The sequence below is a fragment of the Dermochelys coriacea genome, chromosome 20 (genome assembly GCF_009764565.3).
Source record: "Dermochelys coriacea isolate rDerCor1 chromosome 20, rDerCor1.pri.v4, whole genome shotgun sequence".
NCBI classification, from domain to species: domain Eukaryota; kingdom Metazoa; phylum Chordata; order Testudines; family Dermochelyidae; genus Dermochelys; species Dermochelys coriacea.
In genome coordinates, this window is record NC_050087.2 from 17,411,727 (window position 1) to 17,438,406 (window position 26,680).

The 26,680-nt window shown below is 53.9% G+C and overlaps 1 protein-coding gene across 1 annotated transcript; it reads right to left on the reverse strand.

The window, feature by feature from the left end:
* Nucleotides 1–374: 374 nt before the first annotated feature.
* Nucleotides 375–22,908, reverse strand: LDLR (low density lipoprotein receptor). Its single transcript, XM_038378727.2, has 18 exons — nt 22,667–22,908; nt 14,346–14,468; nt 13,845–13,967; nt 12,768–13,142; nt 11,870–11,992; nt 10,541–10,663; nt 10,097–10,216; nt 9,298–9,423; nt 8,548–8,719; nt 7,796–8,023; nt 7,427–7,545; nt 6,552–6,691; nt 5,587–5,728; nt 5,277–5,429; nt 4,813–4,989; nt 4,180–4,257; nt 3,429–3,586; nt 375–2,286 (listed from the first exon to the last, which is right to left on the reverse strand). The coding sequence occupies exons 1-18, from the start codon at nt 22,743–22,745 to the stop codon at nt 2,251–2,253; spliced, it is 2,595 nt and encodes an 864-aa protein (XP_038234655.1). The 5' UTR covers nt 22,746–22,908; the 3' UTR covers nt 375–2,250.
* Nucleotides 22,909–26,680: the final 3,772 nt, after the last annotated feature.

Consider the following 26,680-nt stretch of genomic DNA (forward strand, 5'->3'; position numbering starts at 1 on the left):
ACAACAAACAAACACACACTCCACAAACCTTATCCCGTCATTCGAAAGGGAGATGTAACTAATTAAGAGTCTATATTAATTACGAAGAGAAGAACATGGTGAAGTTTCTACTAATAGTTTCCATTCCAAAACGGATCGATCATATTAGAATAGAAATTTTAACACTTGGATTTTTTTAAATCTGTGACACTTATTGACTGTAGACGACACTTTTCCCCAGTAGGTGCCGGTTGTGGCATGGAGAGCGGTCAGTAGTGCAAACATCCCTTTATTCATTGAAAAAATTAGCTGGCAGGTGGAGACACCCCCCCCACCCCCAAAAACAAAATAGAAAGAGGGGGATGAAGGAAGAAATTAACTCAGCAACCATGAAATCGAGAAAATAAATAAATCATATTTTACATACAGGAAACGGCTCCAACCAAACATTTACAAACACACACAAAAGGCCATTGTGTGTGGCAATAGATACTATATATAAGCTGTACACAGCTATTATTTACACCCTTCAAAATAAGAAAAGTTGAATCTGTCACAGCTTCAGGCAAAAAGGGGCAAGTTCTTTGCATTGGTCTGTAGCCATGTTCCCCGGCCCGTGGGAAAGGGTGGCTAAGCCAAGGCGGGAAGAGTTGCCCTTTTATCATCTTTAACCTTTAGATCCCGTAACATTACACTGGCTTCCCCCCACCTCTATCATTAAAACTCACATCTATGCAGAATTCCCCCCCTGCAGACAGACTGAATAGGGAAGGTACCAAATCAGATCAGAAAGGCAACATTTAAGCCCTGATCCTGCACGTTTGTGAGCAAAGTTGCTCCAACGCAGGATATACGCACATGGGGAATGCCAATAACTCAAATAAACTGTAGAGCACGGGTAGAGAAAAACTCCATCGTTCACAAAAAACTTAGAAGACTTTTCGTTCTGGGTATTTTTGGTAGGGCGCAGAATCAAGCAGGCTCGCAAGTCCTGCGCAGGGTTTTGTTGTTTTTTTTTTTGTTTTGTTTTTTTTTTTTTTTTTTTTTTTTTTTAAAAAAGGGCAGTTCCAGGGATGAGGCTGTAAAAAGCATTCAGACAAAGCAGGAGGGAGGGAGGAACTGGGGGGTGGGGGAAGGCAGCCGGCTTAGTTGTTATCAAGACTCAAAGTGCTAAGGCATGTGGCAACTGTAAACAGTAATAAAAATTCAAACCCCGCTATCATGGCTTACATTTCCTACTGCCCTGGCCAGCACAAGCCGCTCCTCTTTGCCCTCCCAGCCAGGTACGCAGAGGACATACAGTACTTAGTGTCAGCACAGCGCCAACGCAACGAGACCTCTTTGAGCCCGACTTGGATTTCTTCCTAGCGCCCCCCATGCTCTGCCAACCCTGCAGCGCAAGAGGGAGGGAGGGAAAAAAAAGTTACCAAAAATACACAACCTCCCCCTGAAAAGAACCCCAAAAAGTGCAAGGCGGGTGGGGGAGAAGTTATGTTTGAACCCGGCGACAGCAATCGACGAAGGGTGACTGCACCAACCGGCCCATCTCCGAAGAACCGTCCTGTTCACATGCCAGTGTCGCTGACTGAGAGAAGCACGTGGGTCATGCCACATTTGCCTGGGAAGGGGTGTCTGAAGACTTATCCTGCTTGGGAAAGAGCCATGGGACATGTATATGTGTCGGGGTGGGGGGCGGGATTCCAGATCCAAGCAAACATCCATTCCCCAGAAGGGGCACACGCAGGCAGACACTGAGTACAGAGGTGATGGTAGCACCGATTTGGTTTTTAAAGTCCCTGATATAGATCAGGCTCCATCCTTCCTCCCTGCCGTTAGCCCTTTTGTGAAATTGACCAGCTGTAGCCGTGGGGACTGCCAGCTCACATCCAGAGAAGTTGTGTTTCTTTCCACACACCCCCGATTTCACACGCAAGAAAAATTCTCCTTCCCCAGATAAAACGGAAGAAAACCAGCAGGTACGTCCCTGGGGGGAAATTGACTGCATCAGATACAAAAAGTATTAAATATATAAAACATAAAAACCCCACGAGTCAAACCACATGCGTCTCTGCCCCTGAGAGCCAGGTGAACAGTGTATTGGGGAGAAGCAACGCAGGCTCATCAAGTTACTCAGGAAGTGGTGTGGCACTGTGGAAGGGTTGGACGGTCGATAAAGAATCAAAAAGTCGGGGGGGGGAGGGGAGAAAGACGTGGTGTGTCCCTCCCTCCCGTGAAACAAGCAGCAAAGTCTGGCAGGAGGCACATTCAGATTCATGCGGCGTCATCTTCCAAGCTGACGATCTGTCTCTGTTAAGGAAACACATTTCAGCCATTACCAAAGGGGTCTCCTTCGGACAAGACATGGGGCGGGGATCTAGCTAAGCCTCAGAAACCAAACAAAGTGGCTGCTTCAGACTTCAGGGTTTGTCCCTATTGGGTGAAGCTCTGACTAGCCAGGATGCATCGACCATTGGGAAATAGGATGCAGGAACTTCTGCTTCAGAAATTGCTTGTGCTAAAGGAGAACTCCTCTTAGCTGCTGGCAGTATAGGGGCTAGGACACAGTCAAGCTACTCCGATTTCATCAGGTAGGGGGTAGTGGTACTCCCAGGATCCAAAGAGGTGTGAAATATTATCCCAGTGAGATGAGCAGTGACTTTACCAAAGCCCTGTGCTGGGTGTGGGGGGGGGGGGGTGGGGGAGAAAAAAAAAAAACAAAAACAAACAAAAAAAAAAAAACTTTTGACAAAGCAGATTCAGTGACCCCGCAAATGTTTCTCAAACACAGGTGTCAATTTCACTGTGTTTTTTGAAGCAGCCAGCTTCCACATGTCCTGATTGAAATGTTTGGGTTTGACACAGCTTTTTGTCTAAGCAATTTGTTTCAGTTAAAGCTACTCCGCACCAAAACAGCCGACAAAAAACCCGGAAACTTTTGAAAACTTAAAAAAAAAAAAAAAAAGTTTCCGGGTTTTTTGTCGGCTGTTTTGGTGCGGAGTAGCTTTAACTGAAACAAATTGCTTAGACAAAAAGCTGTGTCAAACCCAAACATTTCAATCAGGACATGTGGAAGCTGGCTGCTTCAAAAAACACAGTGAAATTGACACCTGTGTTTGAGAAACATTTGCGGGGTCACTGAATCTGCTTTGTCAAAAGTTTTTTTTTTGTTTGTTTTTTTTCTTAAGTTTTCAAAGTTGCTGACAAAGCAAACAGAATTTTTTTGGCCCAGCTTTGCTCAGACGTTCCTGGCTGCCAGCCCTGCGTGCAGGCCATGCCTGCGGCTCTTTGAAGACTACTAGCAGAGCACAGACTGGGGACATACTTGGACCCTGGGCTCCTTGCCACCTTCCTTTCAGCGGGGACTGCAGACCTCCCAATTGGTGTATGGGTCGGAACTCTGTTTTGCAAGCGGATTTTGGCAGCTAGCAGAGAGGCAGGAACTGGCTTACCGATGGGTACGTATATCCGTCCTGGCTCCGACAGATGTGAATCTCGTCCTCTGTCGTTTTCTGATAGACTGGGTTGTCGAAGTTGATGCTGTTGGTGTTCTTGAGGCGCCAGTTCTTCCACACCAGGAAAGCACCGAAGGCAATTAAGCTAATGAGCACTGGGGGGGAGGGGGATAAGAGGGGTAAGAGGAGGAGGAAACGTTATTGTAACTGCTGGAATTAAACACAAGACCTGAGAAGTTCTATTAATCCCTGCCCCCATGAGGCAATGGTACAGTCTCTATCTATTCACTACGGAAGATGCTGGGATGTGAAATTCCCATGGTGCACAGAGGCCCCCCAACCGGTCCTGATCCGGCAAAGCATTTAAGCTGAAGTCAGAGAATCACCGATGGGAGGGAAAGATGGATCAGAGATAATGGAGGTCTGTCTCTCTCTCTGGTACTTAGACCCCGCTGATGGGGACTGAGTGCCTCAGAATCCAATGTGTTCATCCCCACAACAGCGCTGCTATTCCCCATTATACTGATGGGGAAACTGAGGCAGGCACCCACCCCAGGGGTCCCTAACGCATTCATGGGAAAAATTCCTTCCCAACTCCAGACTGGGGCAAGCCGCTGAACCCAATGGCCAAGACTGGACGCCTTGGCAACCAAGGCAGGGAACAGCCAGGATCCAAGCCCCCAGCAATTTCGTTCACAGAGAAAGGAGGCTGCTCAGAGCAGCCAGCGTTTTAGGAACAGGAACTTACCCAGTGGCAAGACAATGGACAGCGCAGTGGGGCCGCTGTGCTTGTCCTGGTTGGTCTCAGCAGCAACATCGTTGCGAGCTGGGAGGAAGGGGGGAGAAGCCAGTTAGCACATGGCAGAGGGGCAGGAGCCAAGTGGCCGTTCGAGACAGGTTGGGACTGGTGGGATAGACAAGCCATCCTTTCCAAGCACTGTACAGAAATCCCACTGTCACGGTAGCCAACAGAGCAACTGGCTGACTCTTGGCTCTTCCACCACTGATTGCATCAGCCTCCTTTTATGGGTGGGGAAACTGAGGCACAGAAGCCCAGTGACCTCAGGCAAATCGATGCCTTGGCAGGATTAGAACCCAGGAGTCCCAACTCCCATTCTCCCCTCCCGTCTAGTCATGAGAATACACTCCTCTCCCAGGACCGAAAAATAGAAGCCAGGTGTCAGGACACCAAGAACACCCAGCTCTAACCATTAGACCATGCTGCCCTCCCCCGAGTTGGGAGCATAACCGAGGAGTCAGGACTCCCAGTCCCCTCTGCTCTCACCACTGAACAGCATTTCTAGCTACGGTTCTGCAGAAGGGAGGCTGTTTGGCCCCTGGGCTGGTCACGGTGGGGGGAGAAATAGAAAAGCGCTCTTACCCTGCTGCGACAGAGTGACCATCTCTGGTGTGGTGAGGTCGGGGCCGGCACGGGTGGCAGCCGGCGGCCTTGCTGTCTGCTTCAGCGTGCTGGTCGTGGTGAGCAGCTGGACCAGAGGCGTGGTGCTGGCGGCAGATCTCCCAGGCGTGGTTCTGGGGACCGCAGGGACTTCAGGATCTGGGAGGGGAATTTAACACTTAGCGGAGAGGCGGGAAGAGAGGTTTCTCTGCCCATTTTACTGGCAGCCTATGGAGGTCAAGTGACTTTCCCTGTGTGATGCTGGGTGTCAACGACTGCACTGAGAATAGGACCCAGGAGTCCTGGCTCCCCACTCCCTTGCTCTAACCACCAGGGAACACTCCCTCCCCCTCCAACAGGGCCAGACCTACAGAAAGCTTGGCACAGACGCAGCGGGAAACGCCACTGAGCTGGCAGCACAAGCGGTGGTTGATTCCCCCACATACCTTTGGTGCAGCTCCTCATGTCCGTGGCGAGGTGCAGGGCATCGGGGCAGGCACAGGTGTACTTGGGCGAGTGGTGTGTGATCTGGGGGGCTGGGAGGCACAGGTACTCACAGCCGCCATTCGGGAGAGGGTGGTTCTCGCACCAGTTGACGCCTGGGAGGGCACAGAGTATAAGCATGAGCACCGAAAGTAACTGGGGGGAGGCCACTCCGGAGACAGACGGAGGGATTCTGCAAGGAGATTCCAACGTGGGGGCAGAGAGTCACGCAGCCTGCACACTCCGGGTTGACCAGATGAGCGCCTTCCATACCTGCTGGCTGCCGCAGGTTGTGATACAGGACGATATCTTCCGGGGAAAACAAGTCTTCCGCCACCAGGGTGACGTTGGCACCAGTCAGGCGGTTGGCGCTGAAGATGGCTTCATTGAGGATATCCGTCCAGAACACTTTATCCTGAAGTGGGAATCGAGATGAAAAAAAAAAAAAAAAAAAATCAAAAAGCCACCCCCTTGTTAGCCACTGACTCCTCCTGACACCCACCCACCGAAAACACAAACAGCATGTGCCAGGGACACAAGAGCAAATACTGACCAAGAGGCAGACAAATGCCTGGCCTCTGTATCCAGAGCAAGTTGCATCACTGATCTCTGCATGGTGCAAGGTCCAGGCAGTCCCAGACCTTCCTCCTCTAAGCAGAATGGTCGACCCAACGGATTGAATTGGGGGTTGAAGAGAGGCTAGAAATTTAGTGCCTCGCCAGTGAACCGAGTCAGGAGAACGGCCCCGTTCGGAACAGCCCCTATGCACAAAGCATGTCAGCCGTAAGCTCCTGGGACTGGCTTTTCCATTGTGTCTACAAAGCCCCCAGCAGAATGGGGTAGTGTCAGACCAGGTTGGAGCCTGTAATGCCGTGTCACCCACCAACACAATCTACAGCAGGCGCTGGGACAGGGAGAGGCTTTTAACTCCGAGGTGAATGTTTTTCCAAGAGTGACTAGCAATTACCGGGTGTCCAACTTGGGATCCCTTAAAGTGGCTGGATTTTCAGAGGGCAGGTGCTCAGTGCTCGCTGGGAGAGCGGGGGGAAAAAGCCAGGCCTCTTTCAAAGTGTCAAGTTGGGCAATCACAGAGGCACCCACATCACAAGCTGCTTTTGAAAGCAGGGAGCCCCATGACACCAGGGGCAGGTACTTTGATTTTGTCCCGGGACGTTTAAGTTTCCACCATGATTTCGCGAGGCTGATCCAAGACAGAAGAGCTTAGACCCAAGACTCACCTCAAAGACAGCAACCGCGAAAGGGTGAGCCAGTCTCTCCTGGTCCTCGAGGATGGTTTTCCTGCTGCCCCCATTGACACCCACGCTGGAGATGGAATGCAGCTTGGAGTCTACCCAGTAGAGGCGCTGGTTTACCAGATCTGAAATAGACCCGGGTACAGTGAAGGCTCCAGGACAGCAGAAATCTTGCAGGGAGCTGGAGCACTCAGCTAAGAGACCTTCTAGACAAGCCAGCCTCCCCATTCAGCCAAGCCATGGAGAATCCAGCCACGTGAAAGGAACATGTTACGCACCATTCTGTGCTAACGCTCCCCAAAGCTACAGAAACAAAGAGCTTCCAAAGACATCTTTGGCTCGACAAGACCCACCAGCACGCCTCATACGCGTGCCTGAAACCTCTGCGTGGCCAAGAGGTCAAAGGAACCCGATTTAAATGGGACACAACAGATCGATTCAGGAGCCTCGCTTTAGACAATTTCTGGCCTTCAGAAGATCTATATTTGGGTGCCTAAGTCAGTGGCCTGATTTTCAGAAGCTCCCAAGAAACTCACTCCCTGAGGAGCTTAGTTTTGGGCTCCCAGACTTGAAAGTCTTGGCCAATAAATCCTCCTGTGTGTGTGTTACTGACACCCCCCCCCCCAGCTCGTTACTCTAGCCCTGGTGGTTGTTCTTCGACCCATAGAAATGTTGCGCTGAAAGGGGTCACTGCAGCATGGTGCCCAGGCCAGGGAAACCAATTGGCCAAATTCCCTTTGGTTTCCGATCTGTTTCGCCTGCATTCTCCTACCCAGGCTCTCCTCAAGGGAATGTTGCTTCAGTTCTGTGCTCACCCTTCTGGCGGGGAACAGGGGGACCCACAGACACCCCCCTTGTACCTAGAGTTATTCCATTCGGCCACTCGATGCTGTCTTTCACCAGAGGGAAGCTGTCCACTCCATTCAGCCCACTCTTTGCAATCTTGGCAGAAGTTCCCCAGTCTGTCCAGTACATGAAGCTGCCAGGAGAGAGGCACAATGAGATTCGAAAGCACTGCTCATCGCGGACAGGCTAAGCTAGCACAACCTGGAGGAGAAAGCTCTGAGTCTGGGCACAGAGTTCAAGCCCATCTCTGTTTGAATTCTCCAGTCAGCGCATCAGATGTCTCATCGGCTGTGTTGCCGAGGGAATGCTCACAAATTGGCAGGAGCTCTGACGGGCGCTTCCCCTCCTCCAGTTACACACGAGACGGCTTTAAAGCCACGTACCCGTGGCTGGGGTCCACCACGATGGCACGTGGCTTGGAGCCGGGCTCTTGGATCAAGGTCTTCCTCTTGGCACCCTCCCGGTCGGCCACAGAGACGGTGCCCAGCGCCGAGTCCGTCCAGTAGATGTTCCCGTGGACCCAGTCGATGGCGATGCCGTCGGGGGCTTGGAGGCCGGTGCTGATCACAGTGGTGTGGTGGGTGGAGTTGTCAGCCTGGTCTATCTGGGTGCTGCCGGGGAGAAGAGAGACAGGTTAGAGCCTGGGGCTTGGACCGAGACGCACTGGAGAAGTGGTACCAAACGCGTCCTTGCAGCAGGGCTGTGGGCAAGCAGAGACAACGGGCCAGTCAGGGCAGTGCCTATGGATCAGCAGGGCCGGCTTCCCCCCCAGCCCCTGCCCCAGCCTGCATCACCCCTCCCAGCCTAGGGATCAGCAGGGGCAGCTTCCCCCAGCCTGCATCACCCCTCCCAGCCTAGGGATCAGCAGGGGCAGCTTCCCCCAGTCCGCATCACTCCTCCCAGCCTAGGAAGGGGACCTCATGGGAGTCTCTGCTGGGGCTACCATGAAGGGGCTTGTGGTTTGACTATGTGGACCCCCCTCCACTGGGAAATGGGATTAGCTTCTTTGCTGGAGGGTCTATCAGCTGGGGGAGGCCTTCACACCCTGCTGGGTCAGGTTACCACTGCTCAGCGCGGATCTGGCATCGCGCCCATCGCTAGCAAAGCCAGGCTGCCCCAGCGGAGCTGGTTGTACCTGTAGATTTTCTTCTGAGACAGGTCAGACCAGTAGATTTTGTGCTCAGCGATTTCCAAGTCCAAGGCCACCACGTGCTTCAGGTGGGAGATGAGGTAGCCGTAGTCGCTGCGATCCAGCGTCATGCGCCTCACTTCGTTGCGGTTGGTGAAGAAGAGGTACGCGATGGTGCCTGGCAGGGACGGGAAGGAAGAGAGGGGCCATGAGACAGGGCCAGCCAGACGACAGTCACGTTCGCTTAGACGCAGGCAAGATGCGCCAGGTCCCCTTCATGAACGGGAAGAGGGAACAGCCAGGCAGAAGTTCATAGCGATAGACACAGTCCAGTACCAAGACACCTGCTGTTGCCGTGGCAACAACCACGGCCACAGCTACCATCCCACAGTTTCCGTCTGGCAGGCGCTGGGAAATAGCTAGTCGGTTTCTCATTAACCACTTGTAACAGTTTCCTTAAGCAAACATCCTGCTCTCAGATTCCCGGTGAGTCACCTGACCCTAAGGTTGGAAGCAACACTGGGGAATGGTCTTAAAAGCAGGGACTGCTGAGAGACGGACCTGGGACGGGCAAGAGGCAGACCTGAAACAGCCTGGCTGCACGGAGGGACTAGGGACCAGATGCTGCATTGCACAGTGAAGCGAACCCCAGTTTTCCCAAGAATACTGCAGTATTTTTTTAGCCCCGCCTGGCCAAAACATTCAGGCATGTAGATCAGAAGAGGTGCCCCCAAGAACCAGGAGTTGCTGACTTACCGATGGCTTTGCAGGTTTTGGTAGTGAGGTCAAATTGGTATCCTTCGTTACATTCACACTTGTAACTTCCCTCCAGGTTCAGGCAGGTCTGGCTACACGTATCAGGGTTCAGACACTCGTCAATATCTGCAAACCCCAAGAGGAAGCAGTTAAAAACCCCTTGAAACATAAGAGACAGGATATCCCAGCAGAGATTCTAAATAGGGAAAAGTTTTTTAATTCCCAGGAGGCTGAGAGCCGCATGCATTTGTTGTGTCACAATCTCAAAGGAGCATTTCAGTTTGAGATACTAAAAAGGGTCTTGCCAAGGTAGAGTGGGGAAATGGGCTTCAGAAAGGGAGCTACATTTACCTCCATCATAAAAACTGGCTTGCCCCGATTTCAGGGCTAGGGATGGTGGCCAGAACCGGAGAGTGCCTTACTCATCAGCAGGGCACTGGAAAGTCAGCTGCGCTAGACGGAGCAAAGCCCCCTGGACAGCAAGGCGGGACTGGCAGCCGCATGTCTGGTCACAGTAAACGGACCTGCCTTTGCGCTGAATATGGCCCAGTCAGGATGGAGTAGGACCTCCATGGGCCTCACTCATCAGACGGTGCTTGCAGGCCGCGGTGCCGTTGGGAGCGGTCTCAAGTGTGCTGTTTAAAAGCAGCCGTTACCCCTCAAAGCCACAGAAATCTCCCCCACGGCCAGCGAGAAGCAGTTAAAAATACTGCTCCAGACTCGTCACCGCACCTGGCAGCGGATTTTAAAGCCAAATGCAGCAGTTGGCGGGAGGTTGACGGCGGGGTGGAGAACCTACCTTCACATTTCTTCTGGCCAACCAGCTGGTAGCCCTCAGGACACAGGCACTCGTACCCAAGTTTGAGATCTTTGCATATGTGGGAGCAGCCGCCTTTGTTGGCCAGGCACTCGTTTGTATCTGGAAGGAAACCGACTGGGGCATGAGTGGACGATGGTGAGCAAAGCTTTTCACCTAACCCACCCGTCCCTCCAAGGCCATCACGGGTCCCGAGCAGAGGCGTCTGTAAACACGACACTGAATACCCCCTTCCTGAAACCCATCAGAGAGTCTGTAGGATCCAGCAATGGCGAGAGAACCAATTGCAAGAAACTTTGGATCCCAGCTAAACAGAGCCACCTGTTCTCCCCTGAATGGACGGTGCCCTGCTCTGGCCAACTGTGTGTCTTCGAGCAATGATGCTGCAAGGCAGCACACCCAACGCACAACAGAACAAACTCTTACCACACTCCTTGATGGGCTCGTCGGACCAGTCCCTGCAATCCCTCTGCCGGTTGCACACTTTGTCCAGAGCGATGCACTCCCCAGAGCGGCACTTAAACTTGTCAGGCCCTTCGCAGGCAGTCACTGGAAAGAAGGAAGGGTCTCTTGAGTTTCATGCCAGGCTTCTCTTGTAAGACAGACAAGCCCTGGATGGCTGCTCTGCCCCACTCAGCAAGAGCAAGAGAGGTCTGCCAACTGAGCGCCTCACCTCCAGCAGTGCAGAGAAAGGCCAGGACGGGGTGGGGTGGGGGATGTTCAGTCTTCCTTCTCCTCAGCTAAGAGCTCAGCACAGCAGCTAATTCCACATGGAAGTCTCTCAGTTTTGCTAAATCAATCGTTGTCCCAGACCTGGCTGGGTACTTTGGGAAGTGCTGGGTTCGGACTGTCCTGACATTTTATTGACTGCTTGGGAAATGTTTTATTTGCCTTCCAAGTCTTGGTTTTAAATGGATAAGTAAAATAAATCCTGAGCTGAAATCAAACCCCATGGTGCCACTTTGGCACAGGAAACAAGCGAGAAAGCGCATAGATCTTCCTAGCTGAGGATCCCCTTCCTGTCATTTAGGATAAAGCTCCTCTACACCACCCTGGCTGTGGAGGGGCCCTAAAACCGTCACAGGTTTTAGGCTCCTGGGGGAATGGATTGAGAATGGGAACCGTTAACTAACAACAGGAACATTAACAATGTTACTAGCAGGCAGGCTGCTGCATTTCTGCCTCAGAGAATGAAATCAATTTACTCAGGCAGGCTGCTACATTTGTATCTCTAGCCTGCCTCCTGCATAATAAAAGCCTGACCCTTCCAGGCCAGCCAGCTGCAGTAGCAAGGGAGAGGGACAGAGTCTCTCTCATTGCCACGCATGTACACCCAGCCCTGCGCCCCCTCTCCCCCCGACAGTGATCAATCATACAGGCACGCACGCCCAGCGCCCCTCTCCAGTCTCTGAGGCTGCTCCGGGCATGCTGGAACAGATGCGCTGCCTGGAAAGAAAGGTGTGTCCCCCAGCAGATTTTTTTTGTGGGGGAGGGCACAGAAAAATGAAGGCCATATGAACTATGCACCCCCGCAGAAGCCCCCCCAGGAGTACCAGCCATCCTAGAACGTGGGCACAACTTGTGACTGCAGAAATCCTTGTTCAGCTAGAGATTCTGGCCCGAATGGGAATTATTGGTCTTAGAACAGCTTGGAGAGCATCGGTGACCCGGCTCAAGCCCACAGGAGACGGCCCTGGGCTTGTCGAACACCAGGTCACGCAGGTCTCTCGGACGCACCCACCCTGCAGCACTCACCGTTCTCACAGCCGACCTCGTCACTCAGGTCTTTGCAGTCATACTCCTTGTCGCACTGCCGGCTGCCGTGCACGCAGGCCCCGTCACCGCACTGAAACTCGTCCGGGCGGCACGTGGGCTTCGCTGAGGGGACGGAGAGGAAGGCAGAGACTTGAGGACCCAGCTGCAAAAGCAACCGGCGTGGTGTTTCCCACTGCCCGGGGAAAGCCAACTCGGGTTTCTACCCCGCTTGCTCTGGAGGGATTTTACTTAAATCTGACCCCAAAAAGCACACAGCGTCTCTGGGCTGGAGCCGGCCCCAGTGAACGTGCCAGCTGAACGAGGGGCAGTCACAGCGGTCGCTTGCCATGCAGCAGGAGGGCGACGTGACACTCATATCAGCCACTCCCAATTCATCCCTGAGCAGGGTCAGCCCAGGAGATGGCCAGGCAGGGACAGGTCACTAGCCTCTGTTTGTCAGAAGCTGGGAGTGGCCAACAGGGGATGGATCACATGATAATTGCCCTGTTCTGTTCATTCCCTCTGCAGCACCTGGCACGGGCTGCTGTCAGAAGACAGGACACTGGGCTGGATGGACCATTACTCTGACCCAGTACGGCCAGTCTTATGTGAAGGTCAGGTTTCCCTGCCCCACCTCACGCTTCAGCCAACACGGCTGAGCCCTGGGCCTGGATGGGCCCTGAGATTAGTATCTGGGGCTGTTCCACACCTCTCCCGATGCTGATCCACTAGAGCCAGTTGGAAGGGAGGAGACTGGGCCAGTAGGATGTGCATTGAAAACCCGACTCATTTCCCAGGAGCCACTGTCTGGCCCCCAGCCAGTCACAGGCATCAGGCCTTCCCTGCGCGGCTAGAAATCGGCAGCTCCCTGGCCCCGCCCGGAGAATGCCCAACGTACCACAGTTCTCCTCATCTGATTGATCCCGGCAGTCCAAGCCCCCGTCGCAGCGCCACTGGGCGTGGATGCACTCCCCGGAGCCACAGTGGAACTCCAGTGGCGAGCAGGGGTTGGGGGCAGGGGCCACCCGCCCGCCGCAGTTCTGGGGCCACTCATCGGAGCCGTCCGGGCAGTCAGGGTCATCGTCACAGGCCCATAGCTTGGGGATGCAGAGGGAGCTGTTGCACTGGAACATGTTGGGGTTGCAGGTCGGGGCCGGGCAGTCAGCCTCATCACTCCCATCCTCGCAGTCGTGGTCCTCATCGCAGACAAAAGACAAGGAGACGCACTGCCCGCTGTGGCACTGGAACTGGTCGTCCATGCAGCTCTTGGGGGCTGGAGAGAGGGGCAAGGCAGAGGATGAGATCAGCAGCCCACACCGGGGGGGGGGGGAAATACAATACTGGAGAGAAGGGCAAGGCGGGGGAATGATCGGCAGGCCATGCTGGGCGGGTGAGGGGACGGCACTGGAGAGAGGGGCAAGGCAGGGGGGTGATCAGCGGCCCACGCCATGGGGCTAGAGAGAGAGACTTGGCCCCTGCAACAGGACTTGACGTGCTTTCTGCCTTCCATGTGAGCCAGCTAGCGTGAATAGCCGCAACAGAGCCCCAGGAGCATGGGCAGCCCCCAGGGCACATCCCCGGCGGCCCGGGAGGCTGATCCTGGAGCGAACTCAGCTCCGTCTACACACGCAGCAGTCACACCTCCAACTGCAGCTAGGCACCAGCCCTGTTCGACGTGCCCAAGGTCACAACAAAGCAGCTACAGAGCTGGGGTAGGACCCAGGAGCCTGTCTCCCAGTTCCCTCTGCTCTAGCCACTAGCCCCCCTCCCTTCCCAGAGCTGGGAACAGAACCCCGCAATCACGATTCCCCATTTTCCCCTAGACCAAACTAGTCCCTCCAGCACCAGCACCTCCAAACATGCCTGCTCGGATGCCAGGTCCTGCTCCCTCCATTTAAACCCAGGCATGCAGGACGTCCTGTGAGAGCCTTTGGCTCCAGGAGCCCGAACAGCCCTGGCGCCGAGCACAACTTACGGCAATCCTGTTCATCTGAGCCGTTCTCGCAGTCCGCCTTGGTGTCGCACCTCCAGGAGGCCGGGATGCACCGGTTAACGCGGCCCCCGCAGCTGAACTCCTCCGACTTGCACGTCACCGACTCTGGAGGAGACAAGGAACAGGCAATGGCCTCAGGAACTGCACTGGGTGCAGGGGACACGGGGCTGGATGAGACCTTGAGGCCAGTCCCTGCTAGCATGGGCCACCCTGTCATCTCACCCTGGCCGGCCCAGATCCTCCCTCCCTCCGTCCGATGGTTCAAAGATTTCCTCTCCTTTGCAGAGGCCATCAATCCCTGGCCAGTTTGCCCCCATTTCTTCTTGGGTCAACTTTGGCCTTTAACAGCTCTTCACCCTCCCCCAGAGGTCCCCCCCGCCCCCGATGCAGGCCCACCCCCTCTCAGAGACAGCCAAGCTCCACGTCTCCTCCCATGAGATCGGCCCTCGATTCCCTGCTCAGCCTCCTAGAGCGGCTACTTACTGCAGGTCTCCTGCCACTCGTCAGACTCGTCTTTGCACTCCGGGCTGCCATCGCACACCCACTTGGAGGGGATGCACTTGCCATCCTGGCACTGGAACTCGGTCTTACTGCATTTCTCCTCAGCTGCAAGAGAAACAAGAGGCCACCAGGTTAGTGCGGAGAGGAGAGCGAGACAGGCTACCGGGGGAGCAGCAGCAGCCCGGGACGCAGACAGTGAAGTAGAGCACTCGGAAATGTTCTATCAGGAACCACGCTGCATGGCTGGAGACAGACTAGACCCTATAGGCCAAGGTCATCCCTGGAAAAACTCCAGCTAAGCCTGTAGTATCCCCCATCTGCCTGTCTGCTGCAGTGGGCGAGATAACAGGCCAGATCCTCCGCTCCACGGCAACTTCGCTCCAGCGATATCTGCTGGTGTAAATCAGCATAGACCCACTGATGCCAAGGGAGCCATCCTGATTCACACCAGCTGAAGATCTGGCCCTTTAACCCATCTGAGGGCGAGAGGGGCAAACCAAGGTCTCTCAGAATCTTTGGATGCAAGCTGTTATCCCAGCTCTGATCGGAGCCCCACTTTCCATGGGGATTTGGGGTCCCCCACTTGAGTGCAACCACATTTTAAAGATCTTCATGGTAGATCCATGGAGTGAATTTGTGACTTCAATGGGCCCAGACTTCACCAGTGTCTTTTTACAGGCTTTTTGCAAAGCACCGTGTACCCATACAGTGCTACAGAACCCACATGGGCATTGCACAGGGCCAAGAAGCAATTCCTGGTCTCCCTACACCAGCTGATCATTAAAGAATTGCTCCTCCAGCCTTGATCCCTTTCGCCAATGCAAGCAGAAGCCTTGGAAAAAGCATCACTGGAAAGGAAAGGAAATGAACTCTCCTCACTCATCCACAGGAGAGAGGGAGCCGGTGTTCACCCTGTGCTAAGGAATACCGTCACCCGACTAGAGATGCTGTGAAAGTGACCAGAAGGAGCCGGGAGTTTTTGGTAGGAAAGCAGGGTACCTTTTCCACTAGCTGCTGGGGGAATCTCAAACATGTCAGCCATACCCAAGGTCCTTCTCTGGCCCCCAGCACCAGAACAGCTGAGCACCTGACAGCCTTTAACATCTTTAGCCTCACAAACACCACTGGGAGGCAGGGTAAGGCCATTATCCAGATGGGAATGGAGGCCCAAAGACTGGGCCAAGGTCACACAGGGAGTCTGGCAGACCCGGGATTTGAACCCAGAGATCCTAGGCTAGTGCTCTAACTGCTGGGCCACCCAGTTCCTACACCAAGAGAGTCCACTTTTAAGATCTCATGATTTTATGGGGCCCAGCTTGGGACTGTCTGATGTTTGGGGTCAGCCAGAATATTTAAAACTCCAGGGACAGTCCCGCTGCAAGCCGCAGATAATTACACTGAACTACAATGATTCAAAGAGACCAGGGTTAGCTGGGCACTAGGCTGTTCTTCCCCGGCTCCTGCACCCCAGGAGGAAGTACATGACTGTGCTCGGCCCTCGGATCCCAGCTGGCATCAGACATGCCCTGTGAAACAGACACACGCACATCTCAGGCATGAGCTGACTCATGGCACACTGGGTTTTCCTCCCACTGCTGTTTGTACTATTACTACTGCTTCCGCTCTGCAGCACACCACCGAGTTTCAGCTGATTCACAAGACATCATTTCTCACACGCCCTTAAAACAGGGGAGCTGCCCCAGCTCTGTGTCACAGTCATCCCAGCGCACAGTGAGGAGGAGCCAGGATCACACCACCAGCACCCAGGGCTCAGCCCAGCTATTAATCTTCTGAGATAAGCTCTCCAAAGGAGAGGTACTTTTCCTGTCTGGCTCCACCACCGCTTCAGTGTTTGCCAGCCAGACCCTAACACAAACAAGACACCATCAGGTGATTGAGCCATGGGGACATCTTTGGCACAACACTGAAATCTATTCCCTGCCTTCACATGCACACCCAGTTGTGTCACCCAAGTTTAAATACTCAGGGGGCCTGAAGTAAAAACCTTCCTCCCCTCCAGCTGAATTTTGCAGCTGTTGGTCCATTTCTAGTATGCACCTTGTTACAGGATTGCACCTGTCATGAGGGATAATGGCAGATTGGAGCCTTTCTAGAAGTGAGTCTATTATATAGCCGGCCCTGACCACAGTGCTCTTCCCAGGATCTGGAATGGCTACCAATTTGCAAATCTTGTGGCATTGAAATGGACATGAGCCGGGCATTTTTTCCAGCCTAGATGGCTTATTTCACCTGACATCTGAACACGAGTGAACAGATAGTAAGGCACCCCGAGAGGCCAATTGTTGGCTGCTTTGCAACATTCTTCCTGTGAAGGAAGAGACACAAGATGGCAGCTGTGGCTCCGGCAGGAAGGCATTGACAAGTACAACCCACACACCACCTCTCCTCTCGACAGGCACCACAAGCCACCTGGGACTTTCATTCCGTTTTTAACTGGGCTTCGCTGGATCCGACTTCCCCTAGGGAAGTTCCACTAATGCACAGTTCCATCTTTGTGGTGTCTGTTTTTTGCAGCTCCCCCAAAAGGCCTGGACTACACCAAACAATGAGGTTGGTTGAACTACGCCCATCGGGGGTGGGGAAAATCCACACCCCAGAGTGCACAGTTACACTGTACCAAGTCCCCGTGGAGACAGCGCTAGGTCGACGAACGAATTCTTCCGTCCATCTAGCTACTGCCTCTTGGAGGTGGGTTACCTGCACTGACGGGAGCCTCTCTACTTGTCACAAGTGTTTTAAGCGTAAACAATCCTAAGATGGGGTTGTCGCTACACAGACGTCAGCTGATGCGCAGAAGGATCCAAGAAAGCAAACAGCATCTGTATCCAGGGAAACCAGTTCCCAGCAACGTAGCAGTCCAAAGCCTTGGACATCAACCTCTAGTGTGGTCTACTTTAACCACACACAGCCAGGCCAAACGCTAGAGTCTTGAGGGATCCAAGGCTGGGGCCCTGTCCTACGGCCAGAGGAAACATCTAGCAGGAGCTGGCAGCTCTGTCTGTTACAAGGTCAGACACATCAAAGCGGCACTTGAGACATCCCTTGGTTTCACTTCACTTTAGAGTCACCGCAGCGTCCCTATTCGTCCGGGCCCCGAGGCTGTCTGGGAACATACACGCACTCGCTTAGCTTTGGGGCTGCCCCCAGGGCAGAGCTAAGCTCACCTTCTGGTCTTTTCAGGATCAGGGCTCAAGTGATTCCACTCGCCTGGGGAGAGCTTTTAGGGGCTCAGGGCCAAGTGGCGCATCACTTGCAGATTTCAACATTTTCTGCCCCTCGCAGGCCTTAAGTGCAAGAACCGTACAGCTCAGCCACACCAAGGCAACGCTGAGCCAACAGGTCTTTAATGTTGGAAACTAGCAGTGCCCAAGCAAGGTTATTAAAAGGACTGTTGGGCACAATTTGCAACAGCACTGCTCAATTTCCAGTAAAGGCAACCTACTTCCCTTTAACCCATCAGTGAGAACTCAGCCAGAGATGAGGGCTGCTCAAAAGAATACTTCAGTCAATGCACTGCAGGAGAAAGCCACTCATTCGGCTTTGCCCAGTGAGGCCCCATCCACTACTGACTGTGGAAGAAGAGCATCCCTTACGGGGTTTTCATCTCTTTGTAAGGCTATTTGTACAGCAAGGGGTGCGGCCTGACAGCCAGCATTGGTCCTGGGGATTTAGATTAGACAGAATTAAGCCATTTCACACCATTTTATGGCCTCAACAACAAAAAACTGGAAAGCACTGAGGAGACATTTCGACTGCTGAGCCCCTGGAGAGGACAGTCAGACGACAAGACTCTCTGAACTGATTTTCAACCCAGCTTGGGGCATCTGGCATCCCATCAGACCATGGTCAACTGCCACGGGAGTGGGTGGTTTGCAGATAGTATTTTTGGGTTAAAATGGAAGAGACCCTGCCATCTTGGCCAGAACAGACACCCATCTAAGAAACTCTTTGAAATTTACATTAAAAAGTTTAAGCAACTAAAAAAAAAAAAAAACACTTCCTTTTCAAATTGACATCCTCAATTATTTTCCCTAAAAATCAAATTAAAAATTAAATTTGTTTCTAGGACCAGTAGAGAAAAATATACATGTTGCCACTAGGCAATAGTTCCTTTTGCTCTCCACTCTCTCTGTGCAGACAGCCGGTGTGTGTGGTAGAACAGTAAGCCAGGCAAAGTTTAAATATTTTTCACTGCAGACACTTAGAACTGTGATGTTCTATTTGCTCCAGTTGGAGATTTAGGGCTGGATTGGGGGAGGGGGGGGGCTCAAGTCACCCTTTCATGTGACAAGACGATTTCTAACCCACTTCCACTGCAGGTACCACTTTGCTACAGACTGTTCGTAAGTCCTGCAAGTACTGGTTATAGAAGCCTGTAGCTACTCTTTCCATTTCAGCTTTCTCAGGTCACAAGTTCAGGATAAAACATCACTCCAGCCCCTGCCTAGTTTGTAAGAATGCCTGGAATACAGTTAAATTCCTCAAATCGCTGGCAAAGCCAATCGCAAACCCCTTTGCCTGGCATGGGCGTCTGGAGCAACACCTCCCTGTAGCAACGACATCACGCCCTTGACAGCGCCTGGAAGGATGAATGAGTAATGCACTCACTCCAGAGCCTGTACTCGAGCCAAAAAGCCATGTGCATTCATTAGTGGCATTTTGCTGTAGGTCGCACTGGAGCACAAGCAATTGAAACCCAGCGTGTCTCCATTCAGCCTTCAGAAGGAGCTGAGAAGCAAGGGAACAGATCCAGAGGACCTGGAATCACACTCCGGAAGACCAAGGGCACTAGGCAATTAGCGCAGATGGCAGGAGTCCATGGGGGGGGGGGGGGAAGGCAGGAATCCGTGTAGATCAGGAACAGCTTATAAGGCCAAAGCAAACTAATGACAAAGTAACAGAGTAATTACTCTACAGACTTAGGACCAGATTTACAAAGGCATCCGAGTTGGGTTGACAGTCAATAGGAGTTAGGCACCTAGAGGAATTTACAAGAGAACCTATCAGCATCTCCAGGTGCCTAAATACCATCATCAATTTGGCCCTTAGTCTAACTTTATGTCCGCACAGTTTGGCTCAAGTGGTGCCCTGAGAAGCAGCCCCAATGTGACATGCAGCCTGATGTCGAAACTCTCTCTCTATGTGACACAGGCAGGGAAATCTCAGATGAGCCAGATTTGTAAGATGAGCAATGAGTTTCCTTTCCTGCTGAATAAAACACCCTACATTCAATACAGCTCACTGTGCTTGACTGAAAGGAAACATTGATTTCTCAAGACACCACAGTGCCCTGGTGAAATCAGAGGGAAGGGTAGGTTTGTAGGGAAGAGACTCTGCCTCTTGCTCTAGTTAAATGAATGCTACAGCAACATCTGCAGCTAGTAAAGATACAGGTGCTCCCCTACAGTAGTTTAATTCCGGTAAACTCCCAATTTACAGCAATGTTGGCTATCTAGATCCAGTGTTTGCACCCAAGGGGGGTGGGGAAGGGGGGAGCCCAAGGCTGTGGATTCAGCTAACTAGGATTTTTGGCTACAGAGATAACTGGGAGAGCACAGCAATGCTACAGTGACATCTGTGGTTGCTGAACATACAGGTAGATATTTGCCTAGAGAGGCATAACAACTATCTGCTTTCTTGGACAGAGCACAAGTGCACATTCCCCGGCTACAGGGGGCAGCACCTGAGGAGAGGGGTGTGTAAAAACATCCCAAGAGTTCACCCCTGCATGGGGATTTTGAACAAGTGGAGAGAGATCCTGAACCAAAACCATACAAATCTCAGGACAGGAGCATTTAGAGATCTAGCAAATGCTTCCAAAGCACCAACGTGCAAACCACACTGCTAGACACTCAAGAATGCTGAATCTGAAATTTTGCCAGCCACCGGACTCTTTCAGACTAGACACAGAGGTTTTAAAGGGGCGTTGTAAAGCCCAGCGCAGCTGCATTTTGTGTATGTAGCATCAAAGACACCCTACTAAATACTGAGATGATCAGTTAGTCTTTTGTATCAACTCACATAGCGTCTCTCTTCTTTTGAATACTAGCGTGTTTTTAAAAAATTGGGGGGGGGTCCCTCCCCCAAAAAAGACTGCAGTCAGCCACCACTCAGGGGAAGCAAGGACATGCCCACCTGACACTCAAAGCAACAGGCATTTGTGTGCAGACAAAGCCCTTCCAAACAGGTTTATGTTCCTGCACACTGAGGTGCAAAACGCTGCCAAGTCCAAATGGTTTAGCCCCTTGCACTAGTGTAAGTGACGACACAAGACGCAGAGTGACGCAGGATCCTCGCTCATGAAAATCCAAGCACTGTGGGGATGGGACGGAAACGTGCCAGGAACAGGCCTGGAGGGTTCACCTTGGTCACAGCCCTTGGCATGTCAAAGCAGGGCCCCTCTGACACACTCTGCAGGCTGCCTGACAAGGGGCTTTGGACACGGGGCCATGGCCCTGGGGCCATGGCCCTGAAGCTTGTTTATGGATTTTTAGACTCAGCGACTAAGGACAGGGCCGGGCTGCAGCTCCCCGTGGTCCTGCCGCAGTCAGGGCGACCATTCGCCCCCCGAGTCGGGCTTGGCCACAGAAATTAGTTTTGGGATCAGCCACATCCCCAAGTCAGCAAAGAAGCCAATGCCCCAGGTCCCGCTCCCCCTGGCTGGGGCGCGACGCTGGCCATGGGTGGGGGGGCACTGGGGACACCTGCACCAGGGGCTCTTGGGGGGGTGGTCCTGGGTTTATGGGGAGAAGGGGATTTGCGGCAGGGGGTACACACAGGGGCACTCAATATACACTAGGGGGCTCATGTGGGGAGGGGGGCTGAGGCAGACACTGAAGGGGGCCATATGGGGGGTCACAGAGAGACCCTGGGGGGGGCTCAGGGGTCATGTGGGGAGGGGGGCTGAGGCAGACACTGAAGGGGGCCATATGGGGGGTCACAGAGAGACCCTGGGGGGGGCTCAGGGGTCATGTGGGGAGGGGGGCTGAGGCAGACACTGAAGGGGGCCATGTGGGGGGGTCACTGAGAGAGACCCTGGGGGGGCTCAGGGGTTATGTGGGGAGGGGGTTGAGGCAGACACAGAAGGGGGCCATGTGGGGGGGTCACAGGGCTCATGTGGGGAGGGGGGTTGGTTCAGAGGGGCTCCCATGGGGGGGGTCATGAGAGACAGGGGGGACTCCTAGGCTGGGCTCCGCCCACATCAGCTCTCATTGGGCAGGGGGCGGGGCCTCCCGGTGGCCAGTTGCCGCCACAGCCAATGGGCGAGGGGAGAGCCCAGCGCGCGCAAGCTGGGGCGGAAGAGGGGGAGGAGCGGGGCCCCGCCCCTTTCCTTCCCGCCCATCCGGGTGGCCCCGCCCACCCACGATGCCAAACCCTCCCCCCCCCAAGTTCTCCAGTCCCCCCGTCACCCGGACAGTGCCCCCCCGTGCGAAACCCTGTTACCCCCCCAACACCAGCCCCCCCATTCGCCTCAGAGCCCCACCAGGGACCCTCCACCTTACACCCCCCAAGCAGCCACCAGGCCCCCCACCATGCACGCCCCCACTTTGGGCTCCTAACGCCCCTTGACGGCACTTTGGGCTCAGGGGCGCCTCAAGACCAAATCAGTCCCCATGTCAATCCCCTGCTCCCGGGGGGGCGGGGGGAATTGAACCCTCCTTCTACAGAGACCCCCCCCAGCAAGGTCTAGGGTTTGATTCGGCGCTCGGGTGTCAATCCGGATTAACTCCGGTCTAGCCACGCCGGGGGGAGCAGGGTGTGTCAGGGGGGTCAAAACGCAGCAACAGGTGGAGCCAGGCGGGCCCTGGATGTTTCCACCTGGGTTAAGGGGTGCTAGGAAAAGGGGGGGTGAATCCAGCTGCAACCCCCCCGACACAGAGGGACTGAGCCCCCCCCAGACTTCCCAACCCCTCCCCAGGCAGGGGGGTGCAAGAGAAACACACCAGGGAGGAAGCGGCTTGACAGTAACCCCCCCATCGGAAGCAAGGGGGGGCAGGAAAGCCCCTCACCCTGAGAAACGTGGGGTCCCCCCCACGTCTAGCTGCAGCGAGGCTGGGGAGCAGCGAGGGGACTCCGGGCAGTAACTAGCCCCTGCCCCAGCCAGGGCGGCCCCCCCAAGCCCCAACATCACACTCTAGAACCACCCAGTCACCCCCTTTTCCCTCCGACCGCCCTGGGGGCAACAAGCGCCCCCCCGGGACTCCCCCCCGCCCAGCCAAGCCAAGCGCCCCACGTGCTTCCCAAGGAGGGGGGCTGCCCCCGGCGGAGCGCGCCGGCCCTACCTGCGCCTGCAGCCAGGACGAGCAGCCCCAGCCCCAGCGCCAGCCCCAGCTGGGAGGCTGCGACCCCTGCCTGCCCCATGCCGGCTTCCCCCGGGGGCGCCTCTCCGTGCAGCGGCCGGCCTGGGCGCCCTTTAATCCGGAGCCGGGAGCCCGCTCTGCTGGCCAGCGCCGGGGGGCTGGAGTCAGCGCATTTCAACGGGCTGCGGCGGGGAGGGGTTTAAAGTGGGGTGATTTTCAAACCTCACCGGCGGGGCGGAGCTGGGAACGGATGATGTGACATGGGCGGCTTAACACCCCCCCCACCGCCGGTCCTGGCCTTGGGGCGGGTGCTGAGCGCCTCCGCGGCCACCAGAGACAAGGGGGGGACCCTGTTTCCCCCTGGCTGGGTCGTTTACTAACCGAAGCCATGGTAATGGCCGGTCCTGGTCTCCCCCCAAACCGGTCCCCGCTACGAATGGAGGAGTTAATTTTACTGTTGGTGCCTGACTCCTGCTAGCAAAGTGCTTTGGTTTCCCCCGGTGCTGCAGGAATGCAAGGTAGCAATAGGACTGGTTCACGCGTAAAGGGGCTGGCACAAGCCAACCTGGCTACTCAATAAAAGAGCCTTTAGCAATTAAGGTTTCAGAGTAGCAGCTGTGTTAGTCTGTATTTGCAAAAAGAACAGGAGGACTTGTGGCACCTTAGAGACTAACACATTTATTTGCACAGAAGCTTTCGTGAGCTACAGCATCCGATGCATCCGATGAAGTGAGCTGTAGCCCACGAAAGCTTATGCTCAAATAAATGTGTTAGTCTCTAAGGTGCCACAAGTCCTCCTGTTCTTTTAGCAATTAAGAAGGTCACACTATTAAGAAGCCCCACCTAGTAAGAATGAGTGAGGGGCCAGTGCAGGAACCCCAATGGGGTTGTATTCCCTACACTGCTCAAATAAATGTCTTAGTCTCTAAAGTGCCACAAGTACTCCTCAAAAAGAACAGGAGGACTTGTGGCACCTTAGAGACTAACAAATTTATTTGAGCATAAGCTTTCGTGGGCTACAGCTCAACTCCCGTTCTTATTCCCTTCACTGTTTGTAATCCAGGGCTGCTGCTGGTTTCTCACCGGGGAGAGGTGGATGTGCTAAGAGCATGAAGCAAAGCTGAGTAATTCTCCTGCCTCTGCTGAAATCAAGAGTGTGCCATGCTAGAAATCCAGGGCCCTGGCCTGGTGCCTCGATGCCTGGTCTTCTACAGTGAGGCAGCAGCACCAATATATTCCCGAAGAAACACCAGGCCTGATTCTCTCGTCACTTCCAGCCGCATGGATCAGTAGTAACTCCACCAAAGTCAGCAGCATTACAGTGATGTAAAAACCGGAGTAAGAGAGACAGGACTCAGGCCCAGTGACTCTGTGTGGGACGCTGCGGCAGGCACGTGCCCCCTGGCTTTTCAGAGCCATTCCCAACCCACTGCAGGGAAGCAGAGATCTGAAGCTTTTTCTGGGAGGTGCAGGAACTTGGGTTTGCACCAATCCCCTCGGTTCTTGGGTTTTAGGAGTTCAATTTTTCAGCAAAGGTGGGGCTGGGCATGAATCTAAGGCAGAGACAGTGAGGAGGAGAAACGCTACCTTGTAAAACAGCCCAGCACTAGATCTGTCTTCCTAAAACGCCGTTAACCTGGATATTCAACCCCAGCTAGAAAATTGAACCAGAGAGGAAATATCTGAAGCCAAAGCTACAACTGTGTCTCCACAACACCTGCCCTGTGTTCCTCTTTCACAAGGCCACGCCTACGTCATGCTTGGGTGGGGGCACTCATGCCGTGCAGGGATGAATATCAAGGGCTACAGGTGGAAATGGCAGCCCAGCGCTTTGTAACGCAGGTTGCAGGAAAAGCAGGATGATAGAGACACGCACTACGAGCCAAGATGGCAGCCAGCTCAAACCAGCGAAGGAAAGCTGGTTTTGTTGAAAATAAATCATAAGCCCCAGCTCTGAGTTAGCACTTTCTATCAGCAGAGCGCAAAGGGCTTCACCACCGGAGGCAGCATTATCCCCATTTCACAGATGGGGAAACTGAGGCACGGGGCAGTGACATGACTTGCCCAAGGTCATCCAGCAGGCCTGTGGCAGAGCCAGGACTAGAAGCCAGGTCTCCAGAGTCCCAGCCCAGAGCTCTAGCCCCTAGGTAATACTGCTTCCCAGGATCCCCCACCATCAGAACTGCAGCAACTCTCTTGGGAAGGCTGGCATAGGGCCAGGAGAGACACAGCCTGGGGACGCCACAGCAGTAGCTGCAAGTTTCCATGCAGGAGATTTAAAACCTACTTTCCATCCTCAAGGTCTCATCCTGAGAGGCCCTGAGCACCTGGAACGTCCCGAGATTTCTAGCTCCAGCAATGGGAGGGTCATGGACTCAGCACCTCTTAATGTCCAGCGTGGCCCCGCCCACCTCCGATGCATCACATAAGTCCCACTTAAGCCTTCACAGTAGCACTTAAGTGGGACTTAAGCAGCATGGCAGCCTTCTGACTGGGCTCCCTTTTAATTCTGTGAGCAGAACGGAAAGTGGGGCCCCCTCCGGTGCTTCTCTGTAGTTCACCCGTCGCAAATTCTCCCAGCGCAACGTTTGGGCCCTGACTGTCTCTCCCGTGCTAATGGCAGATCTGCACAGCAGCTCCATTGTCTGATCCCTGTTTACCCCGCTGGGGGCCATTCCCAACCTGTGCAGGGGGAAGGGTTCGTACCACGGCCAAACCGCTGCCATAGGAAACATGCACCGATTGGCACCTTCATCTCTTCCCCACGCCGCTGTCCGTTTTGTTGAGAACTAGACGTTTCATGGTGGACGCTGTCTTTGCTAGACTGCCCCACCTGTGAAATGGGGATAAGGATTCTCCCCTAGCTCGCTGGGGGGTACACGGCAGAGCTAACAGCTGGGTTGCTAAATGAGTGCCAAGCTGTGGAGGTGACCTGTCGAGGCACCTACATGAGATGTGACAGCTGCCGTGTCGCTCAGCACGCTAAGGAGTGAACCGGGGACTTCCACAGCTGAAACGCCCTAGCTGGGACTGCAACTGACAGTGCTGGGGCTTGGGCATAGAGCAGGACCTGGAACACACTCACAGAGACACAGACAATGGCCTGCCACCACTACGCCAGCAACCCAGCTGGGCGCCCACTGTCCCTCCCCTCCCTTGGCCTGCGGTCTCGTTCCTACAGCTCGCAAGGGACCTGCGTCAGGCGCAGGCCTGCAAAGCGAGAACCAGGAGCTGATCTGAGCGGGGAGGATGGCTGGTAGCGGAGGGGAGAAGTTAGGGCTGGGTTGGCAGAGGCCTTGTGGGGTCCAGGGAGGGGGTTGAAGAGTGAGAGAAAAGTAACTGGAAAGAGGTCTAATTTGTCTTTATTTCCTCAGCATGCACTGGTAGAGATTGGAGATCCCAGAGCATTTTTTTGCAAGAGTCTGAAATATTACCACAAGCAGCCTAACCAAAGTCCAACGTCGTTAAATATGGTCTAACCCCTCTAGGTCCACCGCAATGGGGTTAATTAGAATTGCAAACGAATTTGGAGGAAATATTGACTTCCTGTCCCAAACGCTCATGGAGTGTCGCTGCGGGTTACAAAACAGCTGCGTTTCCCTGGGGCACACAGGGAATCCCGGCCTGTCATTTGTGTGTTTAGCAGTTTGTTAAAGTATTTTGGGATCTGTCGGGATGAAAAGGGTTGTAGAAATGTACAACATTTACTATTCACAGAGAGAGGCACGGTAGTGACTGACACTGATGTGACACACTCAAGCTGGAGGAAGAAACATAACAAGTATTTAAATGTTCTTTGATCTCTCTCTCTTTTAAAATAATTTACTGTTATATTTTGTGACTGAGATTTCCTGATGTGCGTTCCTCTTTCCTTCTCTCTCTTGATTCCTCTGGGTTTGGTGACTGGTAGTTCTACACTGGGTATGACGGTGTGACACTATTTCTTTAGGGGTTGCTGTTTTGCTTTGACGCTTTAGTTTTCTTCCGTTGTGTCCA